Below are 17059 nucleotides of genomic sequence, written 5' to 3'. Positions count from 1 at the left end.
GCGAGCGCACGCGCCCTATAGTAAAAAACCTCTCAAAAAAAAAAAAAAAAAAAGAAAAAGTAAAAGAAAATTATCCTGACACTTGCTAAAATGGTAAGGAAGGCTTCGTTCAGGATTATTGCAAAAGGAGGTTATGATTATTACAGGAGGAGAGAGAAATTGTGCTCAATTCCAAATATATCAGACAGCAGAGTAAAAGTCAGAGGGATGGAAAATTACTAAGTGGAGATATCGAGGTTAAGGGGATTCTTGCTAAAAACAGGCCAAGGATTTATACGTCAAATGTGGGAGACCAGCAGGTGGTGTGGTGGTTAAGGTGCTGGACACTCCCACATGGTCAACCACGATTTGAGTCCCAGACCTGATGGCTTGCTTTCTCACTTTCCTTCTCTCTCTCTCTCTCTCTGTGTCTTTCTCTGTCAAATTAAAAAATAAACGAATGAATAAATAAATTTTAAAGAGAGAGAGAGAGAAAGTGGGAAAGGAGGAACTTGATCAGAAAACAGGTGAGGGGATGACTTAGGAGACATTTGCTGAGACCGCTTAGACAAGGCCAAGAACCAGCCTCATCAAAAAGAAGGTAAAGAGTCTAAAGTTCACAGTCCAGGGTGAGGCAGTGGCAGTGATGACACAACGGGACTAATTGGGAAAAGTCCTAGGTTTGTACTTCCTTGAACGCACCAGGTACACATGCACATGCCTTTGATCAGGACTAGCTGAGACTGGGGGTGGACTGTGGCATGAAGACCCTGTTGACAGAGCCTGCCTCTCTGTCCATTTTTCCTCTCTTCTCTCTCTCTCAGAAAAAAAAGAAATCAGTAAACTTTATTTTAAAAATTGTTTTTTAAATAAAATATGGTCTAGAAGAGGGTCTTGGTCTTAGGTCTTCCTACTCCCTCAAGTCTCTTTTGTCCTCTCAACACGTACACTGAGTTTTTATAACCATCCTACAAAGGCTGGGCTCCACTTTTTCCAGATAGATCTCGTCTTTGGAGTTAGTAACAGGAGACATGGAGACATGAGTCTACAAGATACTAAAGTGAAAGAATTCTAGGCAAGCTGAAAATTACTTCCCACTATTTTCTGCCAGAGAAAATCATCAACATGAGGAAAATCTAAATCCTTAACAAAGTGAATGTCTACAGAAAAATGGTGTGGAAGTTGAGACCTAGAATTGAAGGAGCAAACAGGAAGGAGGAATGCTGTTGGTTTAGATCCCCACAGGTTTCTGTAGTGTGACATATACAAAATGGAAAAGCAAGGGACGGAGCCATGACCCAGCAATAAAAAACGATGCTCTGTGAGGCAGACCCACATGTGAAGATTCCAGGATTGCATCTGGAGACCTCCCTACGTATACCAGGTATGATCCAGGCTGGCCAAAGTTGGGGTGGACTGCAACAAGACCCTGTCAGTGTGGTATCTCTCTGTCACTCTCTTATGGATGAAATAAATCAACAGAAAGAAAGAAAGAAACCAAAGAAGGGAGGGGAAATGAAAAATGGAGGGCCAGCCAGTGGCGGGGTAGCTGGATCTCACTTTGCTGCATGGTTCAAGTCCTGGACACAGTGGCTTGGGAGATATATAGAGCACTGTGTGCATGCTGTGCCCAAAACCCCAAGAGGAGACAGAGAAGGGATTGCAGTGAGCGCTCCCCACAGAGGGTGGTTTCTAACTCTCTCTCTCTCTGTCTCTCCCCGCCTCTCTCCAGCAAGTACACATGTCCACAGGAAATTTTTTTAAAAGAAGAAGGAGGAGACAAAGAAGAAAGAAATGGAAATGCCAAAGCAACAATGGAGTCAGAGGATCTAACACTGAACACAATGCCTGGCACATTGCAGTTGCTAAATCAGTATTTATTGAATAAATGACCTCAGAGCTCATTGCTGGCTCTCAAATGCTGCACTATGAAGAGGGACTGAAACATACTGCAACATGGATGGACCTTGGAAACCTTATGCTGAGTAAATTAAGCCAGACACAAAAGGACAAATACTGTATTGTTACCAGGGAGACTCAACTCATGGAGGTCTTCAGCTGGGATGGGAGGGTCTTTGGCTTCATGCAGGTAAGAATTCAAGAGTGAGCCTTCCAGAAAGAGTGACAGCAAATTTATTAAGGAAAGTGTACGGAGCAGAATACTCAGGTGGAACAGCCACATGAGAGGAGATGGGTGAATACTCTTATTCCCTCCTCAGGAGAATAAACAGGACAAGGTGCTGCTGCCCGCTGCTTCCCTGGATGTAAGCCTCTAGAGGATGGGGAGCACCATTACCCAGAAGGAAAATCACAAAGACTACCCCATAGGCAGGGCAGCCCTGAATTTCACTGGGTGTCTGGCTAATATGGCTTGGCTTAATGCCATGCTAGGAAAGGGGCAATTTATTAATGACTTTTCTGGGAAAGGGGAGTGGTTTTCCTCCGACCACTGTTCCTTTCATTTTCTGACCTTATTAAGGTAGTTCCAGTCATTGTCATAGTTGCTATAAACTGTCACAGCTCAGATAGGAATGTCATTTAGCATGCTAAGGTACTGCAATGCCTTAGCAGAGGTCATTCCAAGTGCCATCTTGATTCCAATTGGTTCAGATCCAGTCTCTCAGTGACCTTCTGTTGCCTCCGGTTTTGTTATAGGCATTGCAATGTCTTTCACCTCAGTCCCACCTTTTCTCAGTATGATTCCATTTACATGAGGCTTTAGAGTAGTCAAATTCATAGACATCCACACTAGAATAGCACCATTAGGGGCCGAAGAAGAGGAGGATGGGGAGTTATTGTTTAATGGGTGCACTGTTTCAGTCTGGCGTGTTAGAAAAAATCTGGAGCCAGACGGTGGTGAGGGTGGTATGACATTGTGAAAGTACTTAATGCCACTGAACTGTCCACTTAAAATGATCATAACGGTGAATTTGGTATATTTATGTGATAGATGTGTATATTGATATGTAAATGTATATATACTATATGTATATATGTACATGTACATATTTTTATATGGACACATATGTGATAAATGTAGAGCTTATCACAATAAAAAATTTTTAAAGGATGTTGGGAGCTTTTTGCTCAGAATGAATTAAAAAAAAAAAAAAAACATGAAGTGAACAGTGCAGTGCCTCACTGTGTTTTAGGGGAGCAGAAACGGAAGAAATCGTGTTCCCAGATTGGGATTAGAAAAAGAAATAATCCAAACCCAACTTTGCTTCCAATCAAGAGATTTTTAATGGTGTTCGTTTATCCCCAGAACCCTAGTAGGGATGGTCTCGCACATGCTCCATGATTGTCTTCAGGCCAAGCCAGGTCTCCTCAGCTGTGGGCAGGATCTGATTGGCCGGCAGGAGGAAGCCATAGCGACCTGTGTCTCTTAGCTCAAAGGCAAATGAGTATTTAATACCAAAATCATAGGCCCAGTCGATGCTTCCTCCACTGGCTTGGTCTGAAGGGCAAATGAGAAGAAAGTCTTATTATACTATCATTCCCACTGGCCTCTCACAGCAATATAACTTCTCTATTAAGTTTCACTGTTATCAAAGATAAGTCCCCTGTGTGGACTGTGAGAGCAGGGATCACTCAGCAAAGGATCACACTTAGGAAAAAAATACAAGGATAATCTAAAAAGCAAAAGGTGTTATTCAAGGGCTAACCTCATAGTGCAGTGGTTAAGCTATGGGCATTGTGAGCCAGATTTCACATGGTCTACCATGGCTTGAATCCTGGCCTTGGCTTCTTGAAAAACATGCAGGTTGCTTGTGCATGTGTGCCCAAAATCTTAACAGGATGGAGAAATAGAGGAAGGACTGCAGAATGACCATGCCCCACTGGGAGTGGGGGTGGCTCTCTCACTCTAGAGCACATAGACAGTCTAGAAAAACAAAACAAAACCATAGGTGTTATTAAAATGGACGCTATATTCAGCCTTCCTCTAGCGTGCCTGGGAACCCCAGGCTTTACCTCTGTATTATAGAATGACCTCTGCCTCATTTGGAATCCTGCCTGGACTTAATTAGCATCTTCTACACCTTACGGAAGCCACACCCACACTGCTTCCTTCTTTAGAAGATACAGACATTGTTTTCTCTAGTGGGAGAAGAGGGATTACAAACAGAGTCAAAGATTTGGTCCCTGCCCTCTAGGGACTTTTAGTACAAGGGTGGCACAGCTCTGCCCCGTAGCAAACAGCTTGCCCTGCACCTGTGCATAATAGGTTTAGCCCATACAGTGCTGTGCACCTGAGAGAGGTGTGGCTGGGATCTGACACATGATCAAGGGAGAGGGCATGCACTATGAAGACTCAAGGCAGTCATGAATCAGAAATGCTGACCGATGGACTGGCCCTGAGACCACTCCCACAGAGGGCAAGTAGAGGTCAAGTGGAGGTCATGGCTGGGGCAGACATGAAAGATGCCTCCTGGTTCCTTAGAGCAGGGCTGGAAAGACCAGGAAGGTCATACCAGGGAAGAAGAGGAGTAGAGGTTAATGTAACAAGTTAATATTGTGAACTCCCGTAACTATGCCTTGGCTCCATCCAGTGCAGCTATGGTAGCCTGGTAAACAACACATACTATATGATTGCTGATTTGAATCGAATCTTCCCTGGGTGCCAAAATTACCAATGTATAGCTGTGATGTGGCTTCACAACACAACCCATCCCACTAAGATGTCCATAGTAGTAGACGGAATAATAGCTCAGATTGAATCCTGACCCTGCAAATCATTAGCTGGTTGACCTAAGGCAAATCACTTACCTAAGTCCCAGACGCTTTCTCTGTCAAATAATAGGGATGCTATTACTTACTTCATAAGGCAGTGAAAATTAAGCAAGATCATACCAAAGTTATGATTACAATTTTCGAGGGGTTAAGCACTATGTTAAATTGGTTCCTTGAATCCCTTCCTTGGTGACAAGGTAGGTTACTAGTATTATCCTCACTTTATAAATGAGGAAACAGATTAAGGGAGTTTAAATGAAGTATCTAGAATAATGTATGTAGAATGGACACTCAATAAATATCAATTATAACTATCATTAATGAAGTTAAAGATCAGCGATATCTGGGGAACAGTTCATCAGGAAACTAACTTTATATAGTTACGTAGCTTTATAGTTAGTGAAAACTCTCATTGCATTCTTAAGCCTTCCACTCTTGAGCCTCTCAGTAACAGTTCACAGATGAAGAAACCAATGGAAGATGAATGACCAGTCCAAGGTTACTTGGTTCCAAAGTGGCAGAGCAGGGACCAGCAGATAGCAGAACGGTTACGTTGCCGGACTCCCATATAGTCGACTGCAGTTCAAGTCTCAGACCTAGCAGCTTAAAACTCATGCCAGACATGTGTGTGTGTAGGTGTGTGTGCCCAAGGTCCCAAGAAGAGAATGGAGGAGAAGGGACTGCAACATGGTCATCCCCCCTGGGGGGTGATTTCTCACTTTCTATGTCTCTGTCTCTCCAGCAAGCACACATGCCCTATAGCAAAAATCTCTCCCCCCAAAATTAGATTCCTTGCAATAAAATGGTCAAGATCCACAGAGGAGTCTCAGGAGCATAACATGCCATTCTGAATTCTAGCCACCACTCAAAGGCTGCCAAGCAAAGGCACACAGTCCTCAGTCTTAAGGTATCACCAAGGTCTCAAGCAGCAATACTTAGCAAAAGTTTAAACAATCCATATAATGGAATAACAAATATCTGAATACACAGGAGATGATGATAACTTTAAACACAAAATACAACAGACATTGATCACAATTAGATTAATGTATTTGTGTTCTTGACAAAGATTATTAATGAAATTGAAAATGATAACAAAACATGATGAATATGTATTCTTTTTCCCATAAAAAGTTTTAAAGGCATCATAAATTGCAAAAAAAAAATTTAGGCAATCATCTGGGAAAAAATTAATTTTCACAATCTGTAATATCATCAGATAGTTTTTGCATTTCCATGAAGTGTTCTGGATATGGTGAATAAATTATTACTCTTATGTACTCCAAGGCTTCCAGTAGAACATCACAGCTAGCTAGTGTGCATTTCCAGACTCCCACCACCACTCTCCTAGGGCTGGACCTATATCCATGTGGACAGCACATTGAAGATAAGTTCCTCTTGTTCAAACCCAGTGAACAGCCTCTGCCTGCCTCTGCTTGTCCCCTTCTGACCTCACTCTGGAACCATATTGCATGTCTTCTCTCCTGTACCTTGTACCTCTCCCTCTCTGTGGGTTCTTTCTCCACAGTCAACAAATATCTTCTATCTCAAAAATAAAAACAAAAATTTTTCAAAGCCCTTCCATTCCTCTCTCTCCTTTCCTCTCATCCACTTTTCTTAAGTTGCTCTGGGGTTAAGGTCAACAATACACTAGTGATGAAAACTCGACAGGAAAATCCAGTAGTCCATAAGGGACTGTGCCTCTGAGGGATTTGGAATCGGTGCAAGGTCGCACTAGGGTTTCCCACAACAGTAGTTTCTTCTTTAACTGCAGTCTGCTAGGGGAGAGGGTCTCAGAAAGTCTGAGAGTAGGCTCCCCAGACTCACTCCTGCCTTCTCCTCCCTCTTGCCTCCTCATACTTGTCATGGACAAATAGCGGCAACTGAAGTAATCCATGTAATACAGGGTCACACCAATTCTGTCTCCACGGGGTCCATGAGATTCCTCAGGGCATAAGCCCTTCTCAGCCAGGAAAGAGATCATGAAAAGAGTATGAGGTAGGACCAGGTCTTGATAAAGGCCTTTTTTTTAAAAATGAGGTTTTTGTTATAGGGAGTGTTTACTGGAGAGACAGAAAGAGACAGAGAGACAGAAAGCAAGAAATCACACACACCCCCCCAGGGGGAATGGCCACACCCCATCCCTTCTCCTCCACTCTCCTCTCGAGAGGTTGGGCATGCACCCCATGTACCCAGTGTGAGTTTTAAGCCACTAGGTCCAAGACTGGAACCACAGTCAACTATGTTGTTGGAGTCCAGCGACATAACCATTACACCATCTGCTGGTCCCAATCAAGGCCCATTTTTAGGCAGAGATTCCTCATAATGACAGTAATCTCTAAGGATCTGTACAAGCACAGGAGAAAACACAAAACTAATACTTAGTAAGTTCTTTGTTCTTAAGATCACAGAATAAGTATTTTACGAAGGAGACTTACTGAGGGAAATTGAGTAAGGGTGGGCTCCATGCATAAAGGTCTATTCCTTTCACAAGAAGGCACTGAAAAGCTCTGGCCTAGGGCTAGTCCCATAGCCTAGCAGTGAAGAGATCCAGATCCCACATGGCTGATGATGCTTTGAATCCCAGCCCTGGAGACTTTAAAAACACACTAGGTAGGGCCAGCAGGTGGCATGGTAGTTAAGGCAGTGGACTCCAACATGGTCAACTACAGTTCAAGTCCCAAACCCAGCAGCTTGAAAATCACACTAGGCACATGTGAGTGGATGCCTAGAATCCTAGGAGGAAAATGGAGGAGAAGGGATTGTGGCATGGCCATCCTACCTAGGGGGTGATTTTTTGCTTTCCCTCTCTCTGTCTCTCTCTAGCAAGCACATGAACCCTATGGCAATAAATAAATAAATTGCTAGGCACAAGTGCATGCATGCCCCAAATTCCAACAGGAAAAATGGAGGAGAAGGGATTGTGGTGTGAACACACCCATGGGATGGTACTTTCTTCCTGTCTCTCAGATAAGCACACACACTCTGGCAATTTAAAAAATAATAAAATAGGGGACCAGCAGTTGGTGTAATGGCTATGTTACTGGACTCCCATGTAGTCAATCATGGTTTGAGTCCCAGATTCAGTGGCTTAAACTCACATCGTGCATACATGCATGTGTGCCCGAGATCCTGAGAGGAGAATGGAGGGGAAAGGATTGCAGCGTGGCCATCCCCCCAGAGGGTGATTTCTCACTTTCTGTCTCTCTGTCTCTCTCTGTCTTTCTGGCGAGCACCCCCAGCTCTGGCAAAAACCTCTCCAAAATAATAATAATAAGAAGAAGAAGAAGAAGATAGTAAAGGAAATAAACAGATGGTCCATTAGATGATGCCTGTCTTCTTAGTGGGTCATTTATAAAAACTTCCAGCACATTACATACTTACAGATGACTGAGCAGATCGGTCCCACTTTGTACTGGGTGCCATGCAGGCTTGCCACCGACTTGGCAGCCTTTTGGGCCACTTCATTCTAGAATGAGAGAACCAAAGAAAGATGGTCAGATTATACTTGTCTCTTAGGAGAATGGATGCCTAATAGCAGAATGTACAATGAGAAGGTTTGTTAACCATATTCTTTGATGTTTTTGAGATGGAAGCACCAAGTTCACTTCCATCAGCTTTGAAAATACAACATGTAGGGGCCGGCAGGTGGTGTGGTGGTTAAGAGCGCTGGATTCCCACATGGCCCACCATGGTTTGAGTCCCGGACCTGGAGGCTTGTTTTCTCACTTTCCCTTTCTCTCTCTGTCTCTCTCTGGTCAAAAATTTAAAAATGATAATAACAACAAATGGAATTAAATAAATAAATAAAAAGAAAATACAACATGTAGAACCTCCAGTGCTCATTTTGCCACCAGCTCTCCTTATTCAGGAGAGTGGATGGAAACAGTAGGTATAAAGAGGGATAAAGAGAATGCGTACTGACTCTAGGATGTACCCAGCAAGTTAATTTTTTTTTAACTAGAACATTGATATATTTCCCAATGACTATCTCTCTTTCCAAGAAGCAGAGCTCAGCAAAATCCTTTCCGTTATCCGAGGGTTCCAAGTTTGACTGACTGAGGCTTTACTGTCCTTGCTAGGGATAAATGTAAGGTCTTGAACTTGGGTCCAGGAAAACAACCGTACAATTACCAGATGCAGGAAGCCTGGCTCAGCAGAATCCTCAGAGAGCCTAGGGGTTTCAGCTGTCAATGAGCCCAAAGTGAGTCAGCGACATGATGCTACTGCCAAAAAACGAACGCGACCCTCCACTGCATTAGCAGAGGTACGTGATCTGGACGAGGGCAGCTACGGTCACGCTCTGCTCCGTGCTGGTTAATCCCCAACACAAGCGTTACATTCACTTCTGCAAACTATGCTTGAAGAACACAAATGAACCAAAGCATGTTCAGGAAACAGCCACCAGAACGGTGAGGGAACTTCAGCCCAAGCGAATGAAGGAACGGGGGTTATTTAGGAAGAATAAGGAAAAGATCTAGAGCAGCAGTTTACTGTCTTCAAGTGATAAGTGAATTCCCGTATTGAAGGACGATAAACTTGCTCAATAGAGTAAGATGATGAACCAGGGCTCGTAGGTGAAAGTCATATGGAAAAGGGTTTGGCTGTCTATAAGGAAGAGCTCTTAATAATCAAAACAGCCCCAACATGGAATAGGCTCCCTTAGAGGCAGGAAGCTCTCCAATCATAGGCTGATGGCTCTCTGGTCAAGATTTGAGCATGAGTTTTGGATCATTTGAGCTACTGGAAGTAAGTACTCTTTAGGTTCCTCCCAGCCCTGACATTCCTATTCCCTGATTTGATTCTGAATGGTAATATTCACCATCAAAATCCTGAAAACTGCCCTGTAGGACAAAAATCCAACTGATAAGGTGAAAGATCCACATGAATTGAAATAATCTAATCCATTTATGCTTGGAGCCACTAACGATCTATTTGAAAACAAAGTGACCAAAAGGTCCCAATTCAGAGCATATCCCTAATGTATGTGTTTTCAAAACTAAGCCTAAAAGCCAACTGGAAATACTCCACATTCTCTTCAGCTGGGGATAGCTCTTGCTCAGCTGTGAACAGTCTCTAAGCTGTGCCCATCTGGCCTAAGGCTGCCTCCAGTTTGCTTACTTAATCAGGAATAATGATAGAAAGTATCAAGTTAGAGAAATTAGCTTTTTAACCCCAATGTCACATCCCCCCCGCCCCTATCCCCGCATCCTCACAGCAGCTCTTAGAGCCAAAGGGCCCAGAAAGTATCAGGTGAGTTGCTAGGAAGCAGCCCTGCTTAGCACAGAGCGTTAGACCTTCGAAACAAGGGCCTCGGCTCCAAATACAAGTGGCTTATTTTTCCCCCTAAACAATGGAAAGCATATCCTTGGAATTTACAGTCAGATCAGTCCCCTGCTCATCTGGATTAAGGTAACCATCATTTCATAAATTCTATTTCCAAGGAAACTGAATTTAGGAACATTCGTGACCAATCTTTCAAACCTTTGGCCTATCACAGTCTTCTTAGTGGCTGGACTTATGGCTCATTCGTCCTGGTAATCTGTCACTAGCATACCTCTGCCTCAGAGCCTATCTTTATAACTGAAACTTATTGGTCCACACAATAGATGTTGAGCTGAGATCAAGCTTCACAGACTCACCAGCTCATCGAAGTTATCTGGCTTGCTACACGTGTACCCATAGGGGAACATCAGCAGCTGGGAATAGCTGTGGATGGTAATGAAGGCTTTGACTTTTCCATGACTCTTGATGAAGTCCACAATGGATTTCACTTCAACTTCAGAGTTGGCACTGGGTCCATGGTATGAATCAGAGCAAGGTTGCTTACTGGCTCCGGGTCCTGATGGGATGCAGAAGAACCCCAGTGAGGATCATGAGCATTAAGAAGTCACTGTATGGAGAAGGGCACCTCTAAGTTCCTCCTTTGGAAGTCAAGGCAAGGTTGTCATTTGCGTTAGATTGAATCTCTTCCTAAGAGCATGGTCTGGAAGTCTAACTGAAGTGAGTCTGGACATATCTCTTTACTAACAAATATGGTTCCTTCAGGCCAGCAGATGGCATAGAGGTTAAGGTGGCTGGATCCCACGTGGCCAATGGCCAACTGTGAAGTTTGAGCCCTGAACCCAGAGGCTTAAGGAGACACTGGGTGCATGTACCTGCATACACAAAATCCCAAGAGGAGAATGGAGGTGAAGGGATGGCAGTATGGCCATATCCTGGAGGATCATTTCTCTCTCTCTCTCTCTCTCTCTCTCTCTGTTTCTCTCTGGGATCGTATAGCAAAACAACAACAAAACAAAAATACATTTAGAAGAAATATATATATATGGTTCCTCTAGATGGTAGAAAGAGCTATCAAATTAGAACATTTTTTTCTCTGTGGGAGTTGTTGGAAGAAAAGCTAGATTTAATATTATAGATGAAATTCCCACCTTGGGTGGGAGTTTAGCAAGTTCCTTTTCTGGGATGTCTTCCAATTCTTAAAGTCCAAACACAGAAGATTATATGCATCTGTACTCCCAACTCATAAAGCCACAAATGCAAGGAACCTCTGACACCCTTTCTGTAGTGGAGAAATCACAGCTATATTTGACAACAAGGCCGCCTTTGCCCTTGATGCTCTCTGCAACTACAGTTGCTCAAGACCACTGGAATGGGTCCTCTATAGGCCTGGCCAGGACACTGAGGGCGCTCTAACCTCTGAGGGCATGGGCAGGAGTAGGGGTTGCCCTCGAAGTGATATAGACAAAAGTATAAACACCACTTCTGGCACTTCACTTTTAAATAATTTAGTAATAATCACATTATTATTATTTCAGGAAGAAATTTGGCACTGAATTGCTGCATATTATTCAATATGTTGGGGTCTGGTGCTTTCATTCTTTTTCTCTGCACTAAAGAGAAAAAAAAAGTGAAAGCAAGGAATGAAGTCGCTACTCTTCCATAACCTATCGCAGTTCCCCAGTGCGTCTTGTCTCGGTTCCCTAGCTCTCATTAATTCGTCTGTTTGACAAATATTTAGTAATTGCCTTCTATGCTGCAAGCACTGTGCGCGAGCTGTCAGGAATACTACAGTGAAAGACACTGCTCTTAATCTCACTGTTACTGTAGCCTTGTGAGGGAAAACCAGGCGAATTTCAATTCTATGATTAGTGAAACATCATAGAATAAGGGTTTTAACTGGTACCTAGAAGCATAAAGGAGCCCTCCCAACTAGCCTGCTACTAAACTCCAAATAAAACAAGCTGCAAGTCAAGCAGACCAGAGAGACAAACTAACATTGATCTGTGAATCTCTTTTGAAATCCATTTATTAATCCTATTTGTACTTTTTTCGGTTTCTTTCTCGAACCATCTATAGATGATGTAATGCTTCTCCTCTGAATAGATCCTAACCCCCTCTAGTGGTTGGTTCAGGGCTTCCCGAGGCCTCCCGCCATTGTGCAAAGTCTTGCTCCAGCAGCACAAAGCCAGCACAGGCCACAGCTTGTGGAAAAACCAAGATGTGAGACGAAATACATTAAACGCTGCTCAGAGCTCTGTGACAGCACCAGGCGCCTAGGAGGGGAATTTAGTTAAGTGTTTTTCAAATAGGTTTTTAAATGGCTTGAATCCTAAATAGGCTTAGCAGGCTGACGCACTGCACTGCAGAGCCACGCAAACCAGCCGGTTGGCTGACACGATTTGACCATCCCTCGGGGCAAATACCTATGCTCACCTCCAAAACCAGCGTCCCAGTTCCTGTTAGGATCAACACCCACACAGAGGCTTCCAGATACCTTGGACCGGGTCTTCCGCCACATACGATTCTTTAAAAATCCAACCCAGAAAGAAATGGAACAAAGGAAGATGGTCATAACAAAAAGGTCCCTTTAGAAATCTGTTCATTCCCCTTGCTCCCTCCAGGAAGGCCCCTTTGAAGTTGCACTCATTTTCCTGGCCTGAGAGGTGTCAGATCATCCTCCCGGCTTCTGCTTGGTGTTTCTCTGCCATCTCACTGGGGTGAGAAGTGACTATTCCACCACATCCTCAGATGAGCGTCGGCCAAGCCATATCCCACAGAACTCCGGTTCTGTTCCATGCTTGCCACAACAACAAAAAGTGGGAGACAGAAAGGGTTCTGTGCTAGAGTATTTTTGGGGAAAACATGTAGCTAAATCAGTACATGTATTTCAGAACTTCAAAAGATTTTAAAACCTCTCAAAAAAAAAAGATTTTTATTGCTTTAATGCTTTTTATGAACCTCTAAGAAGGGGATCTAGTGGGTGGTATTTCCTAGACTTGAATGGGGGACTCTTTATCATATGGTATCTCATGGGATGAATAGTATTAGTGTGAGTATGAGTTTCTTTGAAGAACGCATCTATAGTCAGCTCTCTCCAAAAATACACTTGAAGCCTTGATTCATCTCAAATAAACATGGGGTCACGGTTGCCACAATGGTGTCGCGTAATGAGATTTTTAAAGGAAAAAAAAAAACTGCATAACTCCTTTTCGTGATATTACACAGGATTTCGCCTACAGATTGTAAGCGAAATACTAGATGCATTGTACCGCCTACCTAAATCCTACTGCAATCTAATTGTCAGCAGGTAACATCCACCTCCTTTCTTCTATCAATCCTACCACGGAAATGCAGAGATAATTGGAACAAATCTCCTAGGTGAGCGCGGAGCTCTAATAGCCCAGCCTACCAGCTGAAATGGGCTCTGGCCGCGGCCACATGGAAAGACACCGTGTGCTGGAATGAGAAGCGATTATAAACACTTCTCTATGCCTCATTTCAGGGCCACTACTGAGAGATTAGGATTCCGTGTAGAGGAAATCAAGAACAGAAAGATTATTTTTGCCTTTGAAGTTCCTGCACATCTCGTTAGGTCCTTGTTAAGGAAGAGAAAAAGCCCAGGCTTACTTTCGTTTGCGAGAACACATATCCATCAGGGTTTGTGACTGGCAGGAGGAATATCTCCATGGTGTCACGAGCAGGAATATATCCATGGTGTCCAGAAGGGAGGTGATGGATGGATCCTTTCCATAATCAGAGGCAATCTGAACAGAGACACATACATATCAACTTCATACTCCCCTCGTGGCAGAGAACAGGGCACAGAATAGAAAGGAAATGTATTTTTTTCCCAGTGTGAATGAGGGGTCACTGTTGGTCTATGAGAATCTTCTAGATATTGTCGTTCGGTCTCCTGCAGTGCTAATGTACTTAACATACCAATGTCCATACTTTCATGTCTGGTCAGAATACTTTACTCATAGTATACAAAAATCAGCTACCACATAACCATTCTATCTCAAAAACACAAGTATTCTTCTTATTAGTTCTGGGAAGGCATTTTGCAGTGATGGACAATGGTATACAAGGCTCATGCAGATTTCTGAACCAAAAAAAATTTTTTTTTCTTTTTTTATAGTAGTCCTTAATCCCCACATGGGTTAGCTTTCCAAACTCACAACCAACTTAAGTATGTGGCGACTCTGCTAAAGATACAGAGAACCAGTTAAAATCCATTTGAGGAATTACATGTTTACTTGCAATCCATGGCAGTGGAGTTGAAGGTTCTGCTGGATTAAAATTTATTCATTTCCTGTGCTCAGCCATCCTAAGGCATTATTATTCAACTGTTAAATATCCATTTCACAATACCCTAAAGGTAACCGCATTTTAATTGAAGGGAAAAATGTATCAGTCGGTATGCACGTGGTTGCACATGCCTGAATGATCTGATGGGGATTGATTTCCTTTGCTCATGAATTAACATTCTGATTTATAGCATGTCATTTTTGAATTACTTAAGAAATACCAGACTGGGTCACACCCAGCCCCATGTCCTGACTCCAGTGCCAACGAGCATGTGTGGAAGAGGTATTGCTCCACTCTGACTTTAAAATCCGATTTGGGAAGTTTTCAGAACCCAAACACCCTTAGCTAATCCACTTTGGAATTGTAGGTCAAAGTAAGCTCCGCTGGCACCTGTTCATCTTTTCCGTCCCACCTTGCAATTTTATAGATTTCTAGCACATCCTGGCTCAGACCTGAGTTTCAAACAGCAAAGTGATTTTTCTCTAGTCTGTTCTTAGGCTGAACTTTGACTCCCAACTACTTTCACAAGATCTTCCAAGCCCCCTCTGTCTTTCAACTGACCACAGAGTGACCAGCCCAGAAGGAGTTGCGGAAGTGCTGGATGGGGCAATAGCAAAAAGGGCTGGATGGATTTATTTCCTGTCTGTGTGCCAAGAAAAGGGCTTGGGTTCAGAATGCCACTTGCAGGACCACAGGGACTGTCATGTGCTTAGGTGGGCCTGACTCCAGAAAGGAAAAATAGGCAAGGAATTTTAGGCAAAACGACCTTGTTTGCTGTCCACAGTGCAGTAGCTTGCGTAACCCACTCTCGAGCATGGATCCCGGCGTCTAGCCAGATGGCCGGCTTGTCTCCTCCAGTGCTGAACTGCCCGAAACAAGTACAGCAATGTGAATGACTCACATGTGAATGGCCCACAGCGTGGGCCCCTGCTGTCCACAGTGCAGTAGCTTGCGTAACCCACTCTCGAGCATGGATCCCGGCGTCTAGCCAGATGGCCGGCTTGTCTCCTCCAGTGCTGAACTGCCCGAAACAAGTACAGCAATGTGAATGACTCACAATGTGAATGACTCCACGCTGTGGGCCCCTCCTAGCCCACCCCTGCATCCTTCTCTGTCCCCCTTTGTTCTTAGTGTGATTGAGAAAGGGAGAGATGCACATAGTAACACTGTCAATTAACTCTTCTCATTTAAGGTGTATTTTCTTTTATTTCCTTCTTTTAAAATAAGCTTAAATACAAGCTAACAAGGGACTAGTAGTTGGCATAATGGCTATGTCACTGAACTCCCATGTAGCCGACCGTGGTTCGAGTGTCAGACCCGGTGGCTTAAACTCACGCCAGGCGCGTGTGCGTGTGTTCCCAAGATCCCGAGAGGAGAATGGAGGAGAAGGGATTGCGGCATGGCCATTCCTCTGGGGGGCAATTTCTTGCTTTCTATCTCTCTGTCTCTCTCTCTGTCTTTCTGACCAGCGCATGCACCCTATAGCAAAAACTTCTCCAAAAAAATAAAAGGCTAACAAGAGATGCATAGACTTTTTTTTTCTTTAATGTTTGTAAAAATTATTGCAGATAATGTCATGACATGGAAATATGCTTATATGTTGTAAATTGGGGGGAAAAATCAAAGGGTAGTGTTTTATTTTTTAAAAATAAAATACACACATACATATGAGAAAAAAGAGAGGAAAGGGAAGAGAGAAAAAGATATATAAGCAGAAAAATACACAGCATGTATATACAGCATGTTAATAGCTGTTCTCCCATAGTTCTTAAATTATGAGAGGTTTTTTTTCTGGTTTCTTTAGTAGCAAAATTTATGCAATGATTGTGTTATTTTTGTTATAAAAAAAAAAAAAGATTGTGATAATTTTTTGAGTCTTTCCTAAAAACAAGATGGCAGGCTCAGAGGTGTTTTCCAGAGTTTAAATTTGATCATCTAAGTGGCTTAGTTTTATTTGGAACAGTGGCTTTGCCAACTGGATCTGTAAATGGGGAAGAAAAGATTATTTTTGCACCATCAACTTCTATCTCCGTGCGGCATTCCAAATATGACAGATAAGGTAAATGAGAAATGGAAATCCTTGCTAAAAATTACATTTTGAGCATTTTGGTTGAAAGTGTTTTGTGCCTTTTTCTCCCAAAGAACAAAAAAAAAAAAAAAAAAAAAAAAAAAAAAAACCTCATAATATCCTCAACAACTGAACCATTCTGGAAAAGGGAAGGCCAGGAAAATCCAATCCAGAATCGGAGGTTTCCTGACCCCATTGTAGGAGAAATAGGGTAGAGAAAATTCAAAGACAGGAGAATAACAACATTAGCAAATGTCCCAGTGTCCAAAAGTAGACAAACCACCTCTCTCAGTCCTGCTTTGGGGAAAACGCTCTGGAGAAATCCATCTGTCCCAGTTAGTCAGTTGGCTCCCAGTCAGAACGTTTCCAAACTTAGCCCGGAGTTGTGACATCACTTTTCTTTTCTTTTCTTTTCTTTTTTTACCCTTAACAAACTCTTTCTAGGAAATCTGGGGAAATAATTTTCACTGGTTTTCAGGGCAAAGTGTAAAAGCTTGAAATGCTTAGTCCGAAGAATGTTAAAGGTTACAAGTTGCAGTAACACCCTAACCTCTTTTACCGGCTATCACCTAAAAAACAGCAAGGCTTTCGTTCCAGCACTTGTCTTTGCGGTTTAGCTGCCAGTCATCCTTCTGCACACTGCGGGAACTTTTTTTTTTTTTAATGCGGCTCCGGCAATACTCGACG

General features: G+C 43.0%; 1 protein-coding gene across 1 annotated transcript in view; it reads right to left on the bottom strand.

Moving 5' to 3' along the window:
* Nucleotides 1-3198: 3198 nt before the first annotated feature.
* Nucleotides 3199-17059, bottom strand: part of CPA2 (carboxypeptidase A2) — a 22667-nt gene continuing 8806 nt past the window's right edge. The window contains 7 exon segments of the mRNA XM_006158823.2: nucleotides 3199-3436; nucleotides 8095-8179; nucleotides 10353-10552; nucleotides 12430-12520; nucleotides 13624-13701; nucleotides 13704-13760; nucleotides 15071-15325. Of these exon segments, the coding sequence (XP_006158885.1) occupies nucleotides 3249-3436; nucleotides 8095-8179; nucleotides 10353-10552; nucleotides 12430-12520; nucleotides 13624-13701; nucleotides 13704-13760; nucleotides 15071-15325 (954 nt within the window). The 3' untranslated portion in view covers nucleotides 3199-3248.

The sequence above is a fragment of the Tupaia chinensis genome, unplaced genomic scaffold (genome assembly GCF_000334495.1).
Source record: "Tupaia chinensis unplaced genomic scaffold, TupChi_1.0 Scaffold000610_1, whole genome shotgun sequence".
NCBI lineage: Eukaryota > Metazoa > Chordata > Mammalia > Scandentia > Tupaiidae > Tupaia > Tupaia belangeri.
The sequence above is the reverse complement of the archived record's forward strand: the minus strand, read 5'-3'. Positions and strand labels throughout refer to the sequence as shown.